Genomic DNA, 24,174 nt, shown 5'->3' with positions numbered 1-24,174 from the left:
GTACAAGGCAGAAGTAGGTGCTGTGCCAGGGGGTTAGGGTACAAATGAACAGGTTTTGCTGTATACCAGGAGCAGAGGACATGAGTCAGGAGGTGGTACTGAGTGCAGAGCTGATTAGAGAAGATGTACCCAGTGTCGGACTGGCCCACTGGGATACCAGGAAAGCTCCCGGTGGGCCCGGGTGTCAGTGGCCCTTTTGCTTCTAACTATGTGGCCAATTTCATGCTCATTCCCTATTTCTTTATGGGAAAAAATGTTTAATAATGGAATAATAGACTAAGTAAATATAAAAGAGTAGGAGAATAAAGAGATTGAGTGAGGAGAGGAGGAATAATAGTTTGGAAAGTGAGCCCACGGTGTAATGTTTTCTGGTGGGCCTCTGGTATCCCAGTCCAACACTGGATGTAGGTGCCGGGGGGATTACAATGTGCCAGGGTGTATATGGTGTGAAGGGATCATAAAGCAGCCGCATCTCATCCAAACCTTCTCTAGTGATAATCTCCAACCCATCACACGCCCCCCACATCCCCCTGTGCTGATTGGCTGCCGGCTGCCACACACCCCGTTCCATTTCATTGGCATTCGCAGGCGGTCCCCGGGTCTGTGCGGGAGGGGTCGGAGGCTGAGGGAGATGCTGTTGCCTGGAGCTGGGAGGGAAGTGACATCTCGTGCCTCTGTGTAGCCGAGTGGATTGGGCTGCTGCTCCCCTGCCTGGATCCCCCTGGCCCTTCTGGACTTGTGACTTCTGTCCCCTTATCTCCAGCTTCCCTGGACTCCATAACCTGCCCCCCCCAATATTCTGTTCCATTACCTGCCCCACAACCTTCTGACCCCTGTGCTCCATAACCTGATCCCCCCAAGCTACTGTTCCACGGTCTGTCTTGTAGTTTTCTGACCCCTCTGCTTCATAATCTGACAGACCACCCTCCTCCTCTTCTTCTTCTTCTATTGCCCCCTTTATTTTCTGACAGCTGTGCTATATTAGCTGCCCCCCTATTGCCCTTCCATAATCACCTGTTTCCCTTCATCTCCTGTCCCACCCAAATCCCCTTCCCCTCTCCATCACTTGCTTCCCCTAATTGCCTGACCCATTCCTCATCTCCCTATTTTACCTCTGAGCTCCATCATCATCTATCTCCTGTTGCATTCCTTGTCACCCTTAAGTCATACACTTCTTTACCCCTGTCCCCCTGTGCTCTTTCTACTGTACCTTCATCTCCTGTGCTCATCTCCTGACCCTCCCCAACCCTGCTCCCCTGTGCTCTATCTATTCTACCTGCCAGTCCCCTGCACCTCCTGCACTGCACCTCCTCTACCTGCCAGTCCCCTGCACCTCCTGCACCTCCTCTACCTGCCAGTCCCCTGCACCTCCTGCACCCCCTCTACCTACCAGTCCCTTGCACCCCCTGTTCTCTATTTCCTGTTCAAGTACATTTTCCTTTCTCCAGACCATCACGATTTTCTCTCCATCCCAGATTCTGCCTGTGACCACCCTGCCATCACCTGCATATCCAGCAGCCTCTGGTACCACCTCTCAGCCCTACCTTCTTTGTTTTCCCTTCAACCGCCCTAATATGCCCCCTCTACCTGGCACAGTGGGGTAGGCTGGCAGTGTGCATGGGATTGCCTGCAGCTACAGGGAACACCCCCAATCTCTTATTCTTGCTGCAGCCTTCATACAAGTCCCGACTGTAGGTATATGGACAGGAGTTCTATGCTGCGACTGATCCAGGGGCAGGTGAGAGGACTCAAAGGGGGGAGGGGAGGCAGAGAAATGAAGGATTGGGGAAATAGAGTGTTTTGGGAAAAATTATACCCATCATTAAATTAAGATATTCAGTGTTGCTGTGGGATAGCAGGTATAGTAGGGAGAGATGGTGCCTATAGTAACAGTGGATAATAGTCTCTGGGAAGGGAGTGTGACTGTGGGATAGCAGGTATAGTAGGGAGAGATGGTGCCTAAAGTAACAGTGGATAATAGTCTCTGGGAAGGGAGTGTGACTGTGGGATAACAGGTATAGTAGGGAGAGATGGTGCCTATAGTAACAGTGGATAATAGTCTCTGGGAAGGGAGTGTGGCTGTGGGATAGCAGGTATAGTAGGGAGAGATGGTGCCTATAGTAACAGTGGGATAATAGTCTCTGGGAAGGGAGTGTGACTGTGGGATAGCAGGTATAGTAGGGAGAGATGGTGTCTATAGTAACAGTGGATAATAGTCTCTGGGAAGGGAGTGTGACTGTGGGATAGCAGGTATAGTAGGGAGAGATGGTGCCTATAGTAACAGTGGATAATAGTCTCTGGGAAGGGAGTGTGGCTGTGGGATAGCAGGTATAGTAGGGAGAGATGGTGCCTATAGTAACAGTGGGATAATAGTCTCTGGGAAGGGAGTGTGACTGTGGGATAGCAGGTATAGTAGGGAGAGATGGTGTCTATAGTAACAGTGGATAATAGTCTCTGGGAAGGGAGTGTGACTGTGGGATAGCAGGTATAGTAGGGAGAGATGGTGCCTATAGTAACAGTGGATAATAGTCTCTGGGAAGGGAGTGTGACTGTGGGATAGCAGGTATAGTAGGGAGAGATGGTGTCTATAGTAACAGTGGATAATAGTCTCTGGGAAGGGAGTGTGACTGTGGGATAGCAGGTATAGTAGGGAGAGATGGTGCCTATAGTAACAGTGGATAATAGTCTCTGGGAAGGGAGTGTGACTGTGGGATAGCAGGTATAGTAGGGAGAGATGGTGCCTATAGTAACAGTGGGATAATAGTCTCTGGGAAGGGAGTGTGACTCTGGGATAGCAGGTATAGTAGGGAGAGATGGTGCCTATAGTAACAGTGGGGATAATAGCTGGTAGAGGAGAGTGTAACAGAGAAGGTGCAATGATTGTTGTAAAGAGGAAGAATTAAGGATAGGGGGCCACTGTACAAGAATAAAATACATAGTAAGTCTGAGAATGAAATATGGTGGGTGGTAATGTTAAAAGGATCAAGCTAGGGAAGAATGGAAACTTTTTTATATATTATATAGCCAATTATTTTACAGTATATATATAAAATAGCGAAAAAGGTGAAAGAAGATGAGTGGGTGTCAGAGAGAAAGCATATTTAAAAGAAATAAGAAGAGGAAAGGGTGTTACCATGTATTTAAAGCAATAAGGGAATATGAGAGAAGTAACTGAAGCGATTAAATTGCAAAGTGTATATATTCTGTCCCTCACTCTGAAGCACAAACTATCCAAAATACAAATACAAAAAGCCAAATCTATTTATTTTGCTCTGCCAGCACTGCATTTATCACTCATGTATTATAAGGGATAATGTACCCCCTACTGTAAATGATAAGGATATTAGAAGTCACTGAGGGGTTGTTCTGTGACCATATAAAGACACAAGGCTGCAGGCTGAGTTATACAGGGAACTCTGAGTATCACTCATGTATTATAAGGGATAATGTACCCCCTACTGTAAATGATAAGGATATTAGAAGTCACTGAGGGGTTGTTCTGTGACCATATAAAGACACAAGGCTGCAGGCTGAGTTATACAGGGAACTCTGAGTATCACTCATGTATTATAAGGGATAATGTACCCCCTACTGTAAATGATAAGGATATTAGAAGTCACTGAGGGGTTCTGTGACCATATAAAGGCACAAGGCTGCAGGCTGAGTTATACAGGGAACTCTTGAGTATTACTCATGTATTATAAGGGATAATGTACCCCCTACTGTAAATGATAAGGATATTAGAAGTCACTGAGGGGTTGTTCTGTGACCATATAAAGGCACAAGGCTGCAGGCTGAGTTATACAGGGAACTCCGAGTATCACTCATGTATTATAAGAGATAATGTAGCCCCTACTGTAAATGATAAGGATATTAGAAGTCACTGAGGGGTTGTTCTGTGACCATATAAAGGCACAAGGCTGCAGGCTGAGTTATACAGGGAACTCTGAGTATCACTCATGTATTATAAGGGATAATGTACCCCCTACTGTAAATGATAAGGATATTAGAAGTCACTGAGGGGTTGTTCTGTGACCATATAAAGGCACAAGGCTGCAGGCTGAGTTATACAGGGAACTCTTGAGTATTACTCATGTATTATAAGGGATAATGTACCCCCTACTGTAAATGATAAGGATATTAGAAGTCACTGAGGGGTTGTTCTGTGACCATATAAAGGCACAAGGCTGCAGGCTGAGTTATACAGGGAACTCCGAGTATCACTCATGTATTATAAGAGATAATGTAGCCCCTACTGTAAATGATAAGGATATTAGAAGTCACTGAGGGGTTGTTCTGTGACCATATAAAGGCACAAGGCTGCAGGCTGAGTTATACAGGGAACTCTGAGTATCACTCATGTATTATAAGGGATAATATACCCCCTACTGTAAATGATAAGGATATTAGAAGTCACTGAGGGGTTGTTCTGTGACCATATAAAGGCACAAGGCTGCAGGCTGAGTTATACAGGGAACTCTGAGTATCACTCATGTATTATAAGGGATAATGTATCCCCTACTGTAAATGATAAGGATATTAGAAGTCACTGAGGGGTTCTGTGACCATATAAAGGCACAAGGCTGCAGGCTGAGTTATACAGGGAACTCTTGAGTATTACTCATGTATTATAAGGGATAATGTACCCCCTACTGTAAATGATAAGGATATTAGAAGTCACTGAGGGGTTGTTCTGTGACCATATAAAGGCACAAGGCTGCAGGCTGAGTTATACAGGGAACTCCGAGTATCACTCATGTATTATAAGAGATAATGTAGCCCCTACTGTAAATGATAAGGATATTAGAAGTCACTGAGGGGTTGTTCTGTGACCATATAAAGACACAAGGCTGCAGGCTGAGTTATACAGGGAACTCTGAGTATCACTCATGTATTATAAGGGGTAATGTACCCACTACCAATGTTCCCTCTAATTCCTTCTTGACTATCTGCGCCAAAAAAAAAAAAATTTGTGTGCACATTTTTAGGGATGCACCGAATCCAGGATTCGGTTCGGGATTTACCCTTTTTTAGCAGGATTCAGAATCGGCTGAATCCTTCTGCCCGGCCGAACCGAATCCTAATTTGAATATGCAAATTAGGGGCGGGAGGAGAATCACGTGACAATCCAAGGAAGTAAAAAATATTTTCCCTTTCCCACCCATAATTTGCATATGCAAATTAGGAATTGGATTCGGTTCAGTATTCGGCCGAATCTTTCACAAAGGATTCGGGGGTTCGGCCGAATCCAAAATAGTGGATTCGGTGCTTCCCTACACATTTTAAACGTGCGTGTGCATTTTTACAAACTGTGTGCGCAGGTCAGAATAAATGCACAATTTTGTGTTTTCATACAAGATTCAACCACAATTTGCTGAATGCACTGGCCTCATAATTTGTGTGCGCACACACGATCGCACAGCTTAGAGGGAACATTGCCCCCTGCTGTAAATGATAAGGATATTAGAAGTCACTGAGGGGTTGTTCTGTGACCATATAAAGGCACAAGGCTACAGACTGAGTTATACAGGGAACTCTGAGTATCACTCATGTATTATAAGGGATAATGTACCCCCTACTGTAAATGATAAGGATATTAGAAGTCACTGAGGGGTTGTTCTGTGACCATATAAAGGCACAAGGCTGCAGGCTGAGTTATACAGGGAACTCTGAGTATCACTCATGTATTATAAGGGATAATGTACCCCCTACTGTAAATGATAAGGATATTAGAAGTCACTGAGGGGTTGTTCTGTGACCATATAAAGGCACAAGGCTACAGGCTGAGTTATACAGAGAACTCTGAGTATCACTCATGTATTATAAGGGATAATGTACCCCCTACTGTAAATGATAAGGATATTAGAAGTCACTGAGGGGTTGTTCTGTGACCATATAAAGGCACAAGGCTACAGGCTGAGTTATACAGAGAACTCTGAGTATCACTCATGTATTATAAGGGATAATGTACCCCCTACTGTAAATGATAAGGATATTAGAAGTCACTGAGGGGTTGTTCTGTGACCATATAAAGGCACAAGGCTACAGGCTGAGTTATACAGAGAACTCTGAGTATCACTCATGTATTATAAGGGATAATGTACCCCCTACTGTAAATGATAAGGATATTAGAAGTCACTGAGGGGTTGTTCTGTGACCATATAAAGGCACAAGGCTGCAGGCTGAGTTATACAGAGAACTCTGAGTATCACTCATGTATTATAAGGGATAATGTACCCCCTACTGTAAATGATAAGGATATTAGAAGTCACTGAGGGATTGTTCTGTGACCATATAAAGGCACAAGGCTACAGGCTGAGCTATACAGGGAACTCTGAGTATCACTCATGTATTATAAGGGATAATGTACCCCCTACTGTAAATGATAAGGATATTAGAAGTCACTGAGGGGTTGTTCTGTGACCATATAAAGACACAAGGCTGCAGGCTGAGTTATACAGGGAACTCTGAGTATCACTCATGTATTATAAGAGATAATGTACCCCCTACTGTAAATTATAAGGATATTTGAAGTCACTATGGGGTTCTGTGACCATATAAAGGCACAAGGTAAGGAAACTCATATATTACACAATGATGCTTATCACAGTTTTTTGGTAGAAAGAAATCTAAAGCCATTCTATAGTTGTTTTGGCCTTCTAGAAGTGATGCCTGTCTGTACTGCAGGAGTGAAGCCACTTTTTACTACAGGACACTCAGTATTGCATTTGGTTTTGGTGTAATATGTAATATTCCCATGTAGAGTAACGTCTGTCTTCTCCCTCTGAAGCTTGACCCAGAGCATACAGGTTTTGTGTGCGCAAAAACATTTGCTGCCCTGGTCAACGATCATGAGCTGCCCCTGGACCCCACCAAGTTGGAAATGTTATTTGCCCTTTCTCAGGGCAACGAGGATGGACAAATCTGCTACTCTCAGCTGGTGGACCTGGTGAGTAGAAGCAACCCAGGCTACACACAGATGATAAGTATATGCTGCTCAGTACAGGGAGCCCCAAAACACTGACATCTTGGATAAAACTACCTTTATTCTGAGTGGAACCTGCTTGTAATGGAAAGCTTGCAATCCAGAAAGTTGTGAATAGGGATGTAGCGAACGTCGGAAAAAAAGTTCGCGAACATATTCGCGAACTTGCGCAAAAACGCGAGCGGTTCGCGAACGGTTCGCGAACCCCATAGACTTCAATGGGAAGGCGAACTTTAACATCTAAAAAAAAAATTTCTGGCCAGAAAAATGATTTTAAAGTTGTTTAAAGGGTGCAACGACCTGGACAGTGGCATGCCAGAGGGGGATCAAGGGCAAAAATGTATCTGAAAAATCTGCCTGTGTGTGCTTGGAAGAGATAGTGTAGGGGGAGAGCTGTTAGTGATTTCAGGGACAGATGATAGTAAGTTTGCTGGCTAGTAATCTGCTTGATACTGCTCTGTATTGGAGGGACAGAAGTCTGCAGGGATTTGAGGGACATTTTAGCTTAGGTAGCTTTGCTGGCTAGTAATCTACTGTTCTCTTTAAACAACTGCCATACGTTGACCTTGTAGGCATTGTTTGCCCAGTTTTTTTGGACGCAGCCACTGAAGCACAGTTGCCAGAAAAAATATGCCATATAAATGCTGAAAATAGTCATTTTTCGCCATACGTTGACCTTGTAGACATTGTTTGCCCAGTTTTTTTGGTTGCAGCCACTGAAGCACAGTTGCCAGAAAAAATATGCCATATAAATGCTGAAAATAGTCATTTTTCGCCATACGTTGACCTTGTAGACATTGTTTGCCCAGTTTTTTTGGTCGCAGCCACTGAAGCACAGTTGCCAGAAAAAATATGCCATATAAATGCTGAAAATAGTCATTTTTTGCCATATACGTTGAGTCAACGTATGGCAAAAAATGACTATTTTCAGCATTTATATGGCATATTTTTTCTGGCCTCTGTGCTTCAGTGGCTGCGGCCAAAAAAACTGGGCAAACAATGCCTACAAGGTCAACGTATACACTACTACAGCGGTGGATACGGATTACGTAAAATATATGAATGCTGCTTGAAAAAAGTCACTCCGGTGTTTTTTCTGGAGACGGTAATATTATGGATATTTAGACAGAATGTGAACAAGGTCACACAGCTAGATGGCGGGTTGAAGAAAACAGTGTGCAAATAATGCCTACAGGGCAAATAATGCCTAAAAGGTCAACTTATACACTACTACAGCGGTAGTAAAATAAAAAAAAGTAAAATAAAAAAAAATGAATATTAAAAAAAAAAATTAAAGTTGGTGCTGCTGAACTACTAGGAGCAGCAGATTAGCACACCAGTCCCACTCCCCAACACTGCTAGACTAATAGCACTGGGCTCTTATAGTAGTAGTAGTAGTAGTAGTAGTAAAACAACAAAAAAATAAATAAAAGCAGTCCTTACAAGGACTACTGTTATTGCAGCAGTCAGCAGATGAGATCAGAAGCAGGACAGCTGCCCACTGCAGCTACATACAGAGCACTGCAGTAGAAGGTAGATTACTAGCCAGCAAAGCTACCTAAGCTTAAATGTCCCTCAAACCCCTGCAGACTTCTGTCCCTCCAATAACAGAGCAGTATCAAAACGATTACTAGCCAGCAAACTTTCAACTGTCCCTGAAATCACTAACAGGCAGCAGCTCTCTCCCTACACTATCTCTTCAGCACACACAGGCAGAGTGAAAAAACGCTGCAGGGCTTCGGTTTTTATAGGGAAGGGGAGTGGTCCAGGGGAGAGCTTCCTGATTGGCTGCCATGTACCTGCTGGTCTGGGGTGAGAGGGCAAAAAAAAGCGCCAACAATGGCGAACCCAAAATGGCGAACGGCGCGCGACGTTCGCGAACTTCCGGCGAGCGCGAACACCCGATGTTCGCGCGAACAAGTTCGCCGGCGAACAGTTCGCGACATCTCTAGTTGTGAAAAGAGTGGTTACACCTCCAAAATGCCACTCTTAGATGAGTTGAGTTGATGGCTTGTTAGCTTGTGCATGAGGCCAAAGCATCTGACTGGGACTTGTCCAATCCATATAGAGGGTTGAAGACAGTCCTCACTCAGCATGTTCCCATGTCATTCAGTTAAGGGTAAAACAATGAAATCAGTTTGATTTGATTCACCACTCGGTTGGTCAAACTGATCAAAAATCTGTTGTTTGACAAACTTGCCTCTAAGTTGATTTGTTTGTTTGATCTGCTGGGGAAGAAGAAGATGCAGAGCAGCAGAGATCCATTATGACAATGAAAATATTTAATTAAATTGAAAGAAAAGTAGTAACCCCACAGTATCGTTAAAAATATGTTGTAGAATTAATTGACTAATGAAATTACCCTTAAGGTGCAACAGTTAGAAAAAGTGCTTAGTGCTTCACGTGCCATTGAATTAATTCTATACCTACACACCACCAATTCATTTTACCAGAATTAGTTTAAAACATCAGTTATAGTTCATTCAAAAAAGTGCTTCTATAACTTCAATTAATTTAAGAATTCATTGATTATCAATTAATCGGTTAAAGTGCTAGTGCTACTAAATATCAAAAATTCATTGAAAATGTGATATTATAATAAAAAGAGGATCCTATATATCTCAGCAATTCATGAATAAAAAGAATGGAAAAGGAAATTAGATGAGAGGTGAAGTTGTCCTAAAATCTCCTAAATAAGGCTTTTTTCTGTCTAATGCCCTGGGACACCACACGGAGAGAAAGGCAGGACTCTAAGGACTGCGGTCTCAGTATTTTAACTAATCTGTAGAAGAGCTATCTAAAAAAACGCAAATCCCTAGAGCCGTGGAGTAAAAGAGGTACGGAGAATGATTGCTGCTAAAATGATTCAAAACCTTTGTGCGGCTAGAGCTTTATATACCTCTACGTATCTGGATCTAATAAATGTGATAAATAAATCGAACTATAAGAATACATTTTGGTTCGACAAGTAGGAATTACTTGCAATTCAGTTTGAGGGCCTTACCCATGTAATGATTGGGGTCTTCGTCCAACTACATTGGACAAGGATCCGCTGATAAGAAAGATGAAGACTCTTCCATTCAAGCCTGCTCTTCTCAGTCTGGTTTTGTAAATACAAATTTGCTGCCAATTTGGCATAATATAGGCAAATAGAAGACTAACTCTAATAGTATATAGTGAAAAAACTTTAGTAGACACTGGTCTCTTTTTTTGGATACAATATATTCTGATAGCAGGAAACATGACCCACCACATTCCACTTTTCCAACTGTTCTTCATTCAACTCTGCCTCCACGTTCCTGTCCAATTCAAACTTCAGAACCACCATTTCTTAGAGCACACAATGTGTTTTGGTGGCCACAGTCCTCTCAGCCTCTCAGGCTTCTTCTTTCCATCTACTTTATTGTGGCCAACTGGCAGCTGTTATTTGAGAATATAGGATGTCCATCTTCTAAATATACCAGCCGTGCAGTAAAGAGATCTCCATAGGCAGTTCATGTCCAACGAAAGTAATTTTGCTTGCCCCTCCTATAGATCAGCAGCAAAAGGTCCAGTAGTTTCAGAAGGGCCATCAGTAGTGGTCAACGCGCCCTACCAAGAGATGTTCTACTTGATCAGGACGGGCTCGGCATCTACAAAAGATTTGTACGTTATGTGGCCTATGAAATTTTGCCGGGTGAGATGGAGAGACGCTGGTACTTCTACCAACACCGGCCATGCCCACCACCTATCTTCATGGCAGTTGTCACTTTAACGCAGGTAAGGGATGATGGGCAAGAACTAACCTATAAAATATAAATTTGTCAATATTATACCAGTGTTTTATTGTACAACTAGTACTTTCTGGATTTGGTGCTTTGACTCGTGACAAATAGCCCTGTCCCCAAACACATAACTCACCCCTGAATGTCACTATGTTCTATACTATATGGAGGACTTCAAGAACATATATCTGGTGTTGCTGTGCTACAGCTCTAATCATGCTTTAACCCCCTGACAACATGTTAGGGCAATCACCGGAAATCATGAGGCCCCATTCTAGATAGCTGGGTGAGTACCACATAGTTGTGTTAGTACTACTTAGCTGGGTGGGTACTTCTGATTTGAGTGAACACTACTTAGCTTGATGAGTATTTCTTAACTGGGTGAGCACTGCTTAGCTGGTTGCCCTACTTGGCTGGGTGAGTACTACTTGGCTGAGTGGGTACTTCTTATTCGACTGAACACTACTTAGCTTGGTTAGTACTTCCTAAACTGGCCTCCCTATTTCGCTGAGTGAGTACTTCTTAACTGGATGTTGTGTAACTAGTGTTTAGCTGGTTGCCCTACTTGGTTGAGTGACTACTACTTGGCTGGGTGAGTACTACTTAGCTGGGTGGTACTTATTATTTGAGTGAACACTAGTTAGCTTGTTTAGTACTTCCTAAATTTTCCTCCCTATTTAGCTGAGTGAGTATTTCTTAACTGGGTGAGTACTGCTTAGCTGGTTACCCTACTTGACTGGGTTAGTACTTCTTGGCTGGGGTAGTACTACTTAGCTGAGTGGGTACTTCTTATTTGAGTGAACACTACTTAGCTTGGTGAGTACTTCCTAAACTGGCCTCCCTATTTAGCTGGGTGAGTACTATTTAGCTTGGTGGGTACTACTAAGCTGGGTGGGTAATACTTGGCTGGTTGAGTACTATTTAGCTGGGTGGGTACTACTTGGCTGGGTGGGTACTATTTGGCTGGTTGAGTACTACTTAGCTGGGTGGGTACTACTTGGCTGGGTGGGTACTATTTGGCTGGTTGAGTACTACTTAGCTGGGTGGGTACTTCTTATTTGAGTGAACACTATTTAGCTTGGTGAGTACTTCCTAATCTGTCTTCTCTATTTAGCTAGGTGAGTATTTCTTAGCTGGATGAGTACTACTTAGCTGGCTGCCCTACTTAGATGCAGGGCCGGCCTTAGGCCTATTGGACCATTGGGCCCAATAGGGCCCCGCACCTCTGGGGGCCCCGGACCACAGGGCAGCACAGATAATATTTCCCTCAGCACATGATGCTGCCTGGCCTGCCCCCAACTTTGAGAGTTCAGCCCATCCCCAAATCCATAGGTCCAGCCCACCCCCAACTCTGATAAGCCAGCCTATCCCCCAACTCCATAGGTCTAGCCTGCCCCCAACTCTGATAGGCCCAGCTTTCCTCCAACCTTGATAGGCTCTGCCTGCCCCCAATCCAACCAAGCCTGCTCCCAAGCTGAATCGGCCCAGCCTGCCCCAAACTAATTGGCCCAGTCCACTCTCCTATTTCATCCCTCTCTCTCTTACCCTGTGTGCCCCTATTATGTGCCGCTATTTCATCCCTCTCACTCTCTTACCTTGTCTGCCCCTTTCCTTTCTATTTTGTGCCTGTATGCCCTTATTTTCCTAAATACTTGGTGTGTCAGTAGCCAGCAACACTTGTCTCTGTGAAAATTCCAGTTTGTGGCGTGAAATGAGGCCTTTCCACCAGTCAGGCGATAGATCTCCTCTCACTAGAGAAACTGCTGAGATGGCAGCCTGCAGAGTTTTCTAGAAATAGCAAGCGATCCTGATCCTGCAGCAAAGTGAGATTTTAATGTCCAGAAATGAGTAGCTGCTTAACCAGAATGAACGCTAGTCCCTGGGCTACTCCAGCTCAAATCCGCCATCAGATTTATTGATTCCAGGCAAGGCTCACAGTTGGCAGAATTCCACTCAAAAGATTCCCAGTGGGGGGAATCAGCCAAAAGGCACGTCAGCTCCAAAATCACACGGAGCCAATGTACAGAGTGAGACGATTATATGGTAAATGGGAATCATTATATACGCAGGGCACTGGATTCTTCTACAGGAGGGGAGGGCCGGCTCCTTTAAAGGGATACTGTCATGGGAAAAAATGTTTTTTTTTTCAAAACACATCAGTTAATAGTGCTGCTCCAGCAGAATTCTGCACTGAAATCCATTTCTCAAAAGACCAAACAGATTTTTTTTATATTTAATTTTGAAATCTGACATGGGGCTAGACATATTGTCAGTTTCCCAGCTGCCCCACATCATGTGACTTGTGCTCTGATAAATTTCAGTCACTCTTTGCTGTACTGCAAGTTGGAGTGAAATCACCCTCCCCCAGCAGCCTAACAACTGAACAATGGGAAGGTAACCGGATAGCAGCTCCCTAACACAAGATAACAGCTGCCTGGTAGATCTAAGAAAAACACTCAATAGTAAAATCCAGGTCCCACTGAGACACATTCAGTTACATTGAGTAGGAGAAACAAGAGCCTGCCAGAAAGCAGTTCCATCCTAAAGTGCTGGCTTTTTCTGAAAGCACATGACCAGGCAAAATGACCTGAGATGCACCTACACACCAATATTACAACTAAATACACTTGCTGGTTCAGGAATGACATTTTATATTGTAGAGTAAATTATTTGCAGTGTAAACAGTGTCATTTAGAAATAAAAACTACATCATAAAAATCATGGGAGAATCCCTTTAAATTAAACCACAGTGGTGCACCACCTAACAGAACAGAGGCTGGGTTCAGTCCACAGGTAGGAAGTTCTGAATATTAACGGTAACATTAATAGCAGCAATAGGGGTACAATATAGTGTAGAAACTATACAAAATAGGTTTTAGATGTAGAAATTAAGCTGTAGGACACTGTGTGCATGGAACATGCTGCAATAACACATGGGACTGGGTGCGGCCATATTGTTGCTCAAAGAGGCTTGTGCATTTCAGTTTCTGTCCATAGGAAATGTAGCAGGGCAGCTCCTATGTACAGTATATCCACCTTATAAGCATGGAAGGAATTTTCTTCGTATAGATTAAACTGTGTTCTCCTGCTGTCTCTTCTGGCAGGAATTGCAAACCCTTTGAAACGATTAAGTATCAACATGCGCAGAGCACTTCTAAGCAGTTTTACCATATGTATTATTATTTGCAATTTCATTTAATATATGTTGACACAACAGCACCGCCCGCTGCTCAGTTTCGGACAACAGGACACAGTCATCAGAAAATGAAATTAGTGAGAAGAGGAAAGTCTTGTGATATTGATCTCGTGTAGAACCGACCAAAGAAACACTCTCAGCTTAAGGGCTAGTCCACACGGGGAGATAGCCCTGCGTTTGCGGTCGCGGCGACAAAGCGCCGCGCCAGTCGCCGCGACCGGCGCAGGCGACAGTTTTGTATGGGCGCCTATGTAAAAACGCCTGTGCTAACCACACGAGGCGATGCGCTTTTCAACAGTCGCCTGAAAAAGCCTGGCGAGGCATTTTCAGGCGACTGTTGAAAAGCGCATCGCCTCGTGTGGTTAGCACAGGCGTTTTTACATAGGCGCCCATACAAAACTGTCGCCTGCGCCGGTCGCGGCGACTGGCGCGGCGCTTTGTCGCCGCGACCGCAAACGCAAGGCTATCTCCCCGTGTGGAATAGCCCTAAAGGAGAAGGAAACCCAGTCGGCGCAAAAACCCTCCCCCCTCCCCTGTGTTGCCCCCCCTCCCTCCTCCCCCCTGGCCTACCTGTCTCGCTGGGCAAATGCCCCTAACTTGTTACTTACCCCTCTGCGCAGGTCCAGTCTACGGAGTTCACCGACGCCATCTTCTTCCAAGCGATCTTCTTCCTGCTTTGAACGGCATTTTGGCGCATGCGCAGTAGATCTGTACCGGCGAAATGCTCCTACTGCGCATGCGCCAAAATGCCGTTCTAAGCAGGAAGAAGATCGCTTGGAAGAAGATGGCGTCTGTGAACTCCGTAGACTGGACCTGCGCAGAAGGGTAAGTAACAAGTTAGGGGCATTTGCCCAGCGAGACAGATAGGCCAGGGGGGAGGAGGGAGGGGAAGCAACACAGGGGAGGAGGGAGGGTTTTTGCGCCGACTGGGTTTCCTTCTCCTTTAAGTTTAACAGAAGGTGGTGCTGTTGTTTCAGACTCATTATATTAGCAGTGTAAAAGCTGCTGAGATCTGGAAAACTTGAAAGGACAAGTAAAGTGGAATTCACAGGGGGTTGCCAATGAACCCACCTGTCTATATGATCACTTACCTTAGATCCCCTCAGCTTACTGGTGTCTCCTTCTTTCTAGATCATTGTTTTCCTCTGTTATGGGATCAAACTGAACAAGTGGGTCTTACAGACGTACCACCCTGAATATATGAAGAGCCCCCTTGTATACCACCCCGGGCACCGCGCCAGAGCTTGGCGCTTCCTCACCTATATGTTCATGCATGTTGGGTAAGGCTGGGCATCACAAGGGGTTCTGCTTATTCTGTTTATTTCCTGGGAGGAACTGAATGACTTGGGCTCAACGGCCTTGATCATAAAATAATGATAATAGGTTTCCTCATCTACCCTGACCACGGTGCTGCCATACAGTACAGCTGATACGCAGCCACTCATAGACACTAGCTACACGTGACATGGGACCATCAATCTAAAATTCTACACCCTACACGGAGCGGAGATGAAGAAGGGCAGAGAAGGGGGATGTTAAAGAGCAAGTGTGACAGACACATCAGAGTTGCCAGGTCTAATTTTCAAAACCAGACAAAGTCAGCTACAAAACCAGCTCAAAACTAGCTGAGAGGCACTTCAAAAGTAGCCCACAAATAGCACAATATGTGCTGTGAAAAAAAGTCTAAAAAAATAAATATATGAAAATACCCCTTTTTCAAATTTTCACTATTGTTAAATTTTTCCATGAAGCAAAATAGGTCAGATTTGCCCCTAACCAGAAGTGTAACTATAAAGGGGGCCCAGCAGCGTTCCTAGAGGGGGGCGGGCCCTGGTGCATGACGCGCAGCCGGGCCCCGCCCCCCCTGCCAGGGTGATTTCAGTGGCGTGCAGCGCTGCCGGGGGGCCCTGAGGGGTTGCGGGCCCTGGCCCGCTCGCACCCCCCTGCTCCCCTAGTAGTTCCGCCACTGAGGGGGCCCTATAAGGCCTTAATACATATACAATTTAATAAATATTGGTAAAACATGTCAACTTATAGACATTTTGGTGGCCAAAAGATTTTTACCCCAAATTGTCTGAAATTGAGGAAAGTCACTGGAAAATACGAGAATGCTTAAGAGGGACAGGAGACTCGGGTACAGAGCCCAAAATCTGGTAACACCTGACTTCTACACAAGTCAGTCCCATTGCATGCTGGGTATTATAGTCTTTGAAGGGGAACTATCGCAAAAATGAAAATTTAATATAAGCTCCATCATACTGAAATAAGAAACTTTCTAAATACAATCAATTAAATATTCTGCACTGTTTCTGAAATAATCAAGTTTATCTTCACTATCCCTCTCTCAGCATCTGTTTCTCTTCATTCTCTCTTCATGCAGCAGTTGGGTGTCAGATATTCATCAGACAGTTAGATCCAATATATCTTATAGGGGGGCTCCTTTCCTAGCAGATGTATTAGAGCTCACTCAAATAACTGATTCCAGTACAAACAAAATAACTGCCTTTTGTACAAATCCTGCATGTAGAGAGACATGATGTCTGGTGAGTTTAATAGAGTGAGCTCTAATACATCTTCTAGGCAAAAGGAGCCCCCCTATAAGATATATTGGATGTAACTGTCAATGAATATCTGACACCCAACTGCTGCATGAAGAGAGAATGAAGAGAAACAGATGCTGAGAGAGGAAAAGTGAAGATGAACTTGATCTCAGCAACGTAACAACATAATTTTTAGTTGATTATATTTAGAAAAATTCTTATTTCAGTAAGCGGAAGCTTATATTACACTTTCATTTTCAAGATAGTTCCCCTTTAAACTTGGCAGTTGGCAAACTGTTAAACAAAAACGACATTAACCAACTTGCATTGGGAGACACAGGCTTGGCACATTAGGGGAAGAAAAAAGACTTTGGCTGGTTTCCAAAGTACAAACCAGCCAAAGGCCCAAAAAGTAGGTCAATTTGGCTGGAAAACCACCAACCTGGCAACACTAAATCCCACTAACTCTGCCTTTTAGCGACCTCATTGGCCAAGTAAATGATTGGCGTGTTACTTGGCCAGTCAGGTTGCTGCTGTGGATCACTAGGCCTGAGTAAACTAACCCCTGACCTTTTACTGTGGTAATGAATATTCATATTACATTTAATATGGAGCTTGTTTGTATTGCATGTGTAATATTGCTACACCTCCTGCCCAGTCATGTCACTGCTATTCCTTTCCCACGTGTCCCTCACACAGCGTCACTACATGTCACTGCTCCCATTGCCTCAGCACTGCTCTCACCTCGTTCAGCTCGTTCCTTACATGGATCTCAAGGCCTACAGGCTGTTGCTATAGTAACCCCAGTGGAACTACGTGAGGCCTTTTTAGTTCTAATTCTCCATCTCCAATGGTAACACCTCCTGTGTAGAATGTAAATAGCAGCGGCGTGTGCAGCTTGGTGCCTACAATTGTAACATTATAGAATTCAGTCTGAGATTGGATGTCACTTTGTTTACTATAATGTGAGTAAATATGAGCCTGATAGTGACAACTACACAGGAATACATTTTGGCTTCTAGATTCCCTGCTTCTGCAATGTAACAACTCAACCAACTGTAATGCCCCTGATCCGTCCAGTTGTGCCCCCTCTTGTCCCTTGTCCACATGGTTATGGGCAGATCTGGACTGAGATTCAAAATAGGCCCTGGCACTTCAAGTACAATGAGACCCAATCAGGGGCAATAAATAGTGTCTGTCTATTTATTATTAACATGTATTTATATAGCGCCAACATATTGCGTAGAGCTGTAAAGTAAATGTGATTTTACAACTAAATCACATGAATTCTATACATAGAACATATGGAGTTACATACATCACAATCAATACCGGTACAAAAGATGAGGAAGGCTCTATGCAAAAGAGCTTACACTCTAAAGGGAAAGGAGTAATACACAAGAGCTGAGGGGGGATATTGTGTGCGCCATGGTCCTGTTTTGACCCGGACGCCCTGGTTTTTTGAAGGGCTGTCCACAGTGTCGGACTGGCCCGGCGGGATACCGGGAAAATACCCGGTGGGCCCCGACCCTAGTGGGCCCCCGCCGGGCCAGACCCCCTCTCCCAAACAGTTTTTTTTAAAAAAAATAAACAAAATTTCGGCGGATCGCAGCGCCGTTTGCGCATGCGCGCCTTTTACGCATGCGCGTCTAGCGCCATTTACGCATGCGTGCCTAGCTCCGTTTGCGCATGCGCGATGCGCCGCCTGGGCAATTATGCCGAGCGGCGATTCGCCTAGGTAGCGGGGGTCAGAGGGGGGCCCTGGACACCAGTCCCGGTGGGCCCCGGGCACCCCAGTCCGACCCTGGCTGTCCAAGTGAAAACTGCCAAATTAGGAAAACCAGGCAGGATTTCCTATGATTGACATGCCACGTCACTGCCCCACCCTCGTTACATCATGGCTCCGCCCCATACCCAGCGTTAGAAGGGCCAAAAGGTGGCAACCCTAAATACGGCTAGAGTTGTCACCTTTTTTGCTTGGGGAAAACAGGCAGGGGCAGGCCGGTGACGTAGGGTCAAGTGATTACTTTTTTGTAAAGATCTCTATCTATTTAGCATAGAACTCGCCCCTGTCTATCATTTACACTTCTACTCTGTTTATTCCTATGGGATTTTTAGAAGCACATATATGAAAGGATGGACTCACTTTTACCATTCTGAAAAATATACCCCCCAAATCCCATACAAATGAAATGATCCCCTATTTCTTCCACCCGAAGAGCACCCAGTTGACTGAATAAAGCACATATTTATATGAATGAATACTTTATACTAAAAAGATCCCACATGAATAAATGTCCCCGTGCACAAGCGGCGGCTCAGTTAGTGGGACTGAATACTCTGCCGTAAGCTTAGAAATGGTGTTAAATGAGCATTTATTGTGGAAATTGGGATTGTAACGGATTCACATGTGTGGGTGGGACTGACAAGAGAGGGGTGGGTGTTCATTCTAAGAATACATTTGCTTAGTATTTGGAGTTATTAAAGGACAACTACAGAGATTTCTTAACGGAGAGATAAAGTAGGGATGACTTAATTACACATAATAATATGCAATGGATTATTGACTTCATTTAGCTCATTTATCACATATGGGGCACTCCTCCCATGAATACAGAGCTTCCTGCATTCAGCATTACTGTATTCATCAGGGACTGGTGTGTGGAGGCACAAAGGTGTCCACTAACTTGGGAGAAGCCCAAGTTGTCAGTTGTTAAGGACAAGGCTGCCTTGTACCCATCAGTAATGCACTTGGCATCTGCCCCTCATGCCAGACATTAAATCTGTCACAAAGTGCAGAGAGCAGATATGCCCAGGACACCCGCTGTTAAATCTTAAAGGAGAACAAAATCCTAAACATTAAAGTGACTAATGAGACTATATTTTATATACTGAACTTATTGCACGAGGCTAAAGTTTCAGCTTGTCAATAGCAGCAATGATCCAGGACTTCAAACTTGTCACAGGGGGTCACCATCTTGGAAAGTGTCTGTGACACTCACATGCTCAGTGGGCTCTGATTGGCTGTTGAGAAGCTAAGCTTAGGGGTCGTCACTAATTATCCAGCAGAAAATGAGCTTCCCTGGCTGTAAGATAAGCTGATGCTACAGGTTTGCTGATTATTCAATTCTGATGCTAATTGCACTGGTTTCTGTGCTGCCATGTAGTAATTATCTGTATTAATTACTAATTAGCCTTATATTGTGACATTTCTATTCTATGTGTACTGTATATTGTGAGTGGCTCCCTAAGCTCAGTAAGTGACAGCAGCACAGAGCATGTGCAGTGAATCAGCAGAAAAGAAGATGGGGAGCTACTGGGGCATCTTTGGAAACACAAAGGGCTGGGGTTGCCTTGGGCTGGTACAGAAGCCCAAAACAAAATGTACAACATTTCTAGTCTACTTCTTTAGTTAGGCTTTTAGTTCTCCTTTAAACCTGGGACATTAATATCAACTATGCAATGGAACCTTTATGAATAATGGACTATCAAGTTTTTGGCTTTGCTGCAATGCAGCTGTACATGACAACAATCCCCCGAGAAGCATGACCAATAACATCCTAGAAATGGCCGCAACCATATGATCCAGTGGACCAATCATTGATTTTACTGTTTTTTGCTGTTTTTGACAGTCTAGAACAGTTGGGATTTAACACTCTGCTGCAGTTAATGATCGGAGTTCCTTTGGAGATGGTTCATGGGATACTGAGAATTAGCTTCCTGTACCTTGCAGGGGTTTTGGCAGGTAAGTTCCCCAAATCATCTGGTTGTTTTACTTAAACCAGGACTCCTAGAGCTTTCACTGCTCTTCCAGACTCCCATGCACAGTATGTCACTTTTTCCTATTCCATTTCCAGGATCCCTTGCAGTGTCGGTCACAGATATGAGAGCGCCACTGGTCGGAGGGTCAGGTGGAGTCTATGCCCTGTGCTCTGCCCATCTTGCCAATGTTGTTATGGTATGTTATAATGTAAAATCATGCTATTGTTTTCTTTTATATGTGATCAAATCACAGTCAGCCTAATCTGAAATAGACACACCCTACAGGTCTCTTTTAGGGCAGAGACACAGTCAAATTCGGGAGAGATTAGTCGCAAATCTCCTCTTCTTTGGGAGACTAATCTCCCCGACCTAGAGTCCTGAGTGGAACCAATTTCTAAGACCCGGAACCCGAACCCACAGCCCGCGACCCGAAACGCAACTCGCATAATTTACCCACTTTGATCCGCTACCCGACCCAACCCGCCGACCACCATCAAACAGGAAGTGATGGTGCTGCAAACCGGAAGTGACATCTTCAAAAGTGGGCGGGGACAGAAACAAGTTTTGTAAAACTTTAAAAGGAGTAAAATATAGACAATATTACATAAGATAAGAAATTTAGATAAGAACCGCAAACCGATCCAAGACCCGCAACTCTACAGACCCATGGGTATACCCGCACCTGAAAATCCTCCCCTCATTCCGCAGGGTGCCCACTTTTTTTGCAGGTAACCCGCGGGTACCCGACCTGCTGCAGGAGACCGAACCGCCTTCCTGCCGTCTAGAATCTAAATCACCAGCGAGATAGCACTTGGAGCGCTTTCATTTCCGAAGTCGCCCAAAGTTTCCTCGTGATCGATTCTAACCGGCCAGAAGGCAGAGGACGGCAGTTCGGGCAGATTAGTCGCCCTGAAGAAGAAGAGATTTGTCGCTGGGCGACTAATCTCCCCGAATCTGACCGTGTGTCTCTGCCCTTAAAGGGGAACATTTTTTTCATTAAGTACAAAACCATTTTTGATCATGAACACCCTGTACCCCATTCACATTTTCTGCTCATTTTGTTCATGGATATGCTCTTTAAAATAGCCCAGCGTGATGTAACCCTGCTGTTTTTTTCTATGGCCCTTCTACAGAACTGGGCTGGAATGCGCTGTCCATACAAGGTCCTTCGAATGATACTCGCACTGGTCTGTAGTAAGTATATCTATTCAAATAACACAATTGTTAGTATTAATTCTTTTTTTTTTTTAAACCACAGCGCTGCTTGATTAATGTAGAACAGAGCATTTGCATTGGCCAGTACATTTGGGCTGCCTCCTTGCAGAGCTAAGAAGGAGAGATGTATTGAAGATTTTCGAAACCTTTTCAAAAAGCCGATGGGCACACACTGTGTGAACAGTAATCTACTCGAGTCCATTGCTTGAGTCTCTGGACTGTCATTTACAAAACACAATGCAGATGCAACATGCCATGTTTTTTGTACTTTGCACTATGCCCTGTGTTGGGTACATTTTGGAGCACCTTTTCCATTAATGAGGGGTGGCACATGAGCATCCAAATTGGGCACCTGTATGTTTTCATGTCATTCAGCAAGATACTCACATGGTATATCTTCTACCTTATACTCTTCAGCTTTTATTGGGGCAACCTGCTGTCCCTAACAATGTGCCATTCTATGCCAGCCTTTGGGCCTTTCTTCAGGTCACATGTCCCAAAAGAATGTCCACCAGCCATTGTTACTGAATGGCACACCCAAATACTTGCCATATCTCTGCTAGATGATGAAATGCTTAAAATTGGACCAAGCTTCCTTACCCTTAACACCCTTCTCTCTCTTCAGTGAGCTCAGAAGTAGGTCGTGCAGTTTGGCTCCGTTTCTCCCCTCCGCTACCTGCAGCCGGTCCCCAGCCCAGTTTCATGGCTCACCTTGCTGGGGCGGCTGTTGGTGTCAGCATGGGCTTGACCATCTTGCGCAGCTACGAAGAGAACCTCCAGGACCAGTGCGGTTGGTGGGTCATCTTACTGTGTTATGCTACCTTCTTTGCCTTCGCTATCTTTTGGAATGTCTTCGCCTACGAACTTCTAGGAGTGCAGATACCACATCCCCCCTGATCGTTGGACGATGCACATCCCTCAACTGAAGCTCCTTATGTGGGAGACTGCTTATCCTAAACCTTTCCTTAACTGAGGAACCAGCTAAGATATATCACTCCAACACATGCTGGACCTTCTAGTCAACATCAATGTGATCCAGGTGTGGGACAGACAATGTGACAAAGCAGGGTGACGTGATACAGTTTGCTACAGAATTTAAATGTATGTACCTATGTAGCCAGGTCATTTTGTAAGCTCTTACTGTTATTACTCTTCATAGCCTGCACTCTGAGATGTTCAGGAGCTGGGTTATCATCAAGCAATAATACCCTTGAATCCATCATTTTTCCATTACATACAAAGATTCATGGAGGCTTTACAACCACCACTACATCCTAAAAGTAAGAGAGACTTTCCTGATGAGAACCCACCTCCTGATCATCATCATTCACTGGACAAAGGGGTCTCACCTACGTAATGAGATCTCACCTATGTAAGGAACAATCTCAGGCCTGATAAATGGTTTTACCCCAGAATGGCTCCCCTTGGAAACCCTTACCTCTAAATTACTCTTTCGCTACTTGTGTTAAACAGTAGGATGTTGATTGATGTCTCCCAATGTATCCCACCTCCGACAGAAAGTACCTGGCAGCCATCTTGAAACAGACATTAGATGAGGGTTAATAGAATCTTAGGATTCATAACAAGCCCCTAATGCAGGGTCAATTTTAGAGTAGGTCAGAGAGGGATTTTTTGCCCTGGACCCTGAACCCAGAGGGGCCTCTTGGAGGGAGGGATTAAAATAATAATAAAAAGTGTATTGGACGTGTAATATAAATAATTGCAGAAAGGAGGTGCAGTCCAAGTTTTTCAATGCTGTGGGCAAGTTATTCCCTATAAAATGAAATAGCAAATCATCCAAAATCTTGACCATTCTGGGTGGCCATATCCACCCCATGGACCTCCAGCTGTGTAGCTCATCCGTTGGTTCCAGCCTCTTTGTATAGCTACAGGAACTCTTTATCTCTAAAAATGACATTCAGCATTACCTTCAAGAACAACACAAAGCCAGTTCACTTTGTTGTGGACCCGCAAGTAAATCCAATTGTAAACCTTGGACCCCATGCTAGCACTCCTCTTATTTAAAAATGCATGAGCCCAGGGTATATGTCATCAGAGAGCTGTGCCGCCATCTTTGTATATATTGGCAGTGTTTTCTTTTTGTGCATTAGGGGAGGACACCCAGGGTATAGTATAGTTGGCATAATAATAATAATAATAATAATAATAATAATAGGGCAGCACAAGGAAACACTGAGTACAGGCAAAGATGGTGGCTCTTTACTCACAAGTACCACAGGCTAAGAAAAAAGCACCAACCCAGGATCCAAGATTAGTGATTACAAATTTGGAAGCCATTCACTGGCCTTCAAACTCAGTGTAGCTCATTTGCTAACAGTAGGCAAATTTGCCCCAACACACTACCCCATAAGTTTATCTCCATTATTCTACCTGTAGTAGAATTGCTGATTGGTTGTTATGGGTCACAGCATGGGTGCAAATTAGCCCTGGGTTAGTAAATGAGCCTTGATTACTTTTGTGCCAAAAGCTGGTCATGCAAGAAAAAATAAATACATTTCGAATGCAAATATTTTATTTAGGGAACATAGTGAGGCATCAGTTTTAAACGTGCCCCGCCAATTGCGCATTCTGTATTTTATATATTAAAAAAAGAATAAATGGGTATTTTAGTATATAGAAACATTTACGACTTATTGTCAAAATATTCCCAAAAAAAAAAAAATATATATATATATATATACTGCAAATGAA

At 44.1% G+C, this 24,174-nt stretch overlaps 1 protein-coding gene across 1 annotated transcript; it reads left to right on the top strand.

The window, feature by feature from the left end:
• Positions 1-1,363: 1,363 nt before the first annotated feature.
• rhbdl1.S (rhomboid, veinlet-like 1 S homeolog) lies at positions 1,364-24,174 on the top strand. The gene is given in 8 exon segments (NM_001092742.1): positions 1,364-1,738; positions 6,791-6,949; positions 10,520-10,744; positions 15,077-15,225; positions 20,118-20,230; positions 20,343-20,443; positions 21,381-21,441; positions 22,088-24,174. Coding segments are annotated over 8 exon segments (1,119 nt in total). The 5' UTR covers positions 1,364-1,699; the 3' UTR covers positions 22,360-24,174.

This window comes from Xenopus laevis, chromosome 9_10S (assembly GCF_017654675.1).
Source record: "Xenopus laevis strain J_2021 chromosome 9_10S, Xenopus_laevis_v10.1, whole genome shotgun sequence".
NCBI lineage: Eukaryota > Metazoa > Chordata > Amphibia > Anura > Pipidae > Xenopus > Xenopus laevis.
This window is presented reverse-complemented; position numbering and strand designations above follow the sequence as displayed.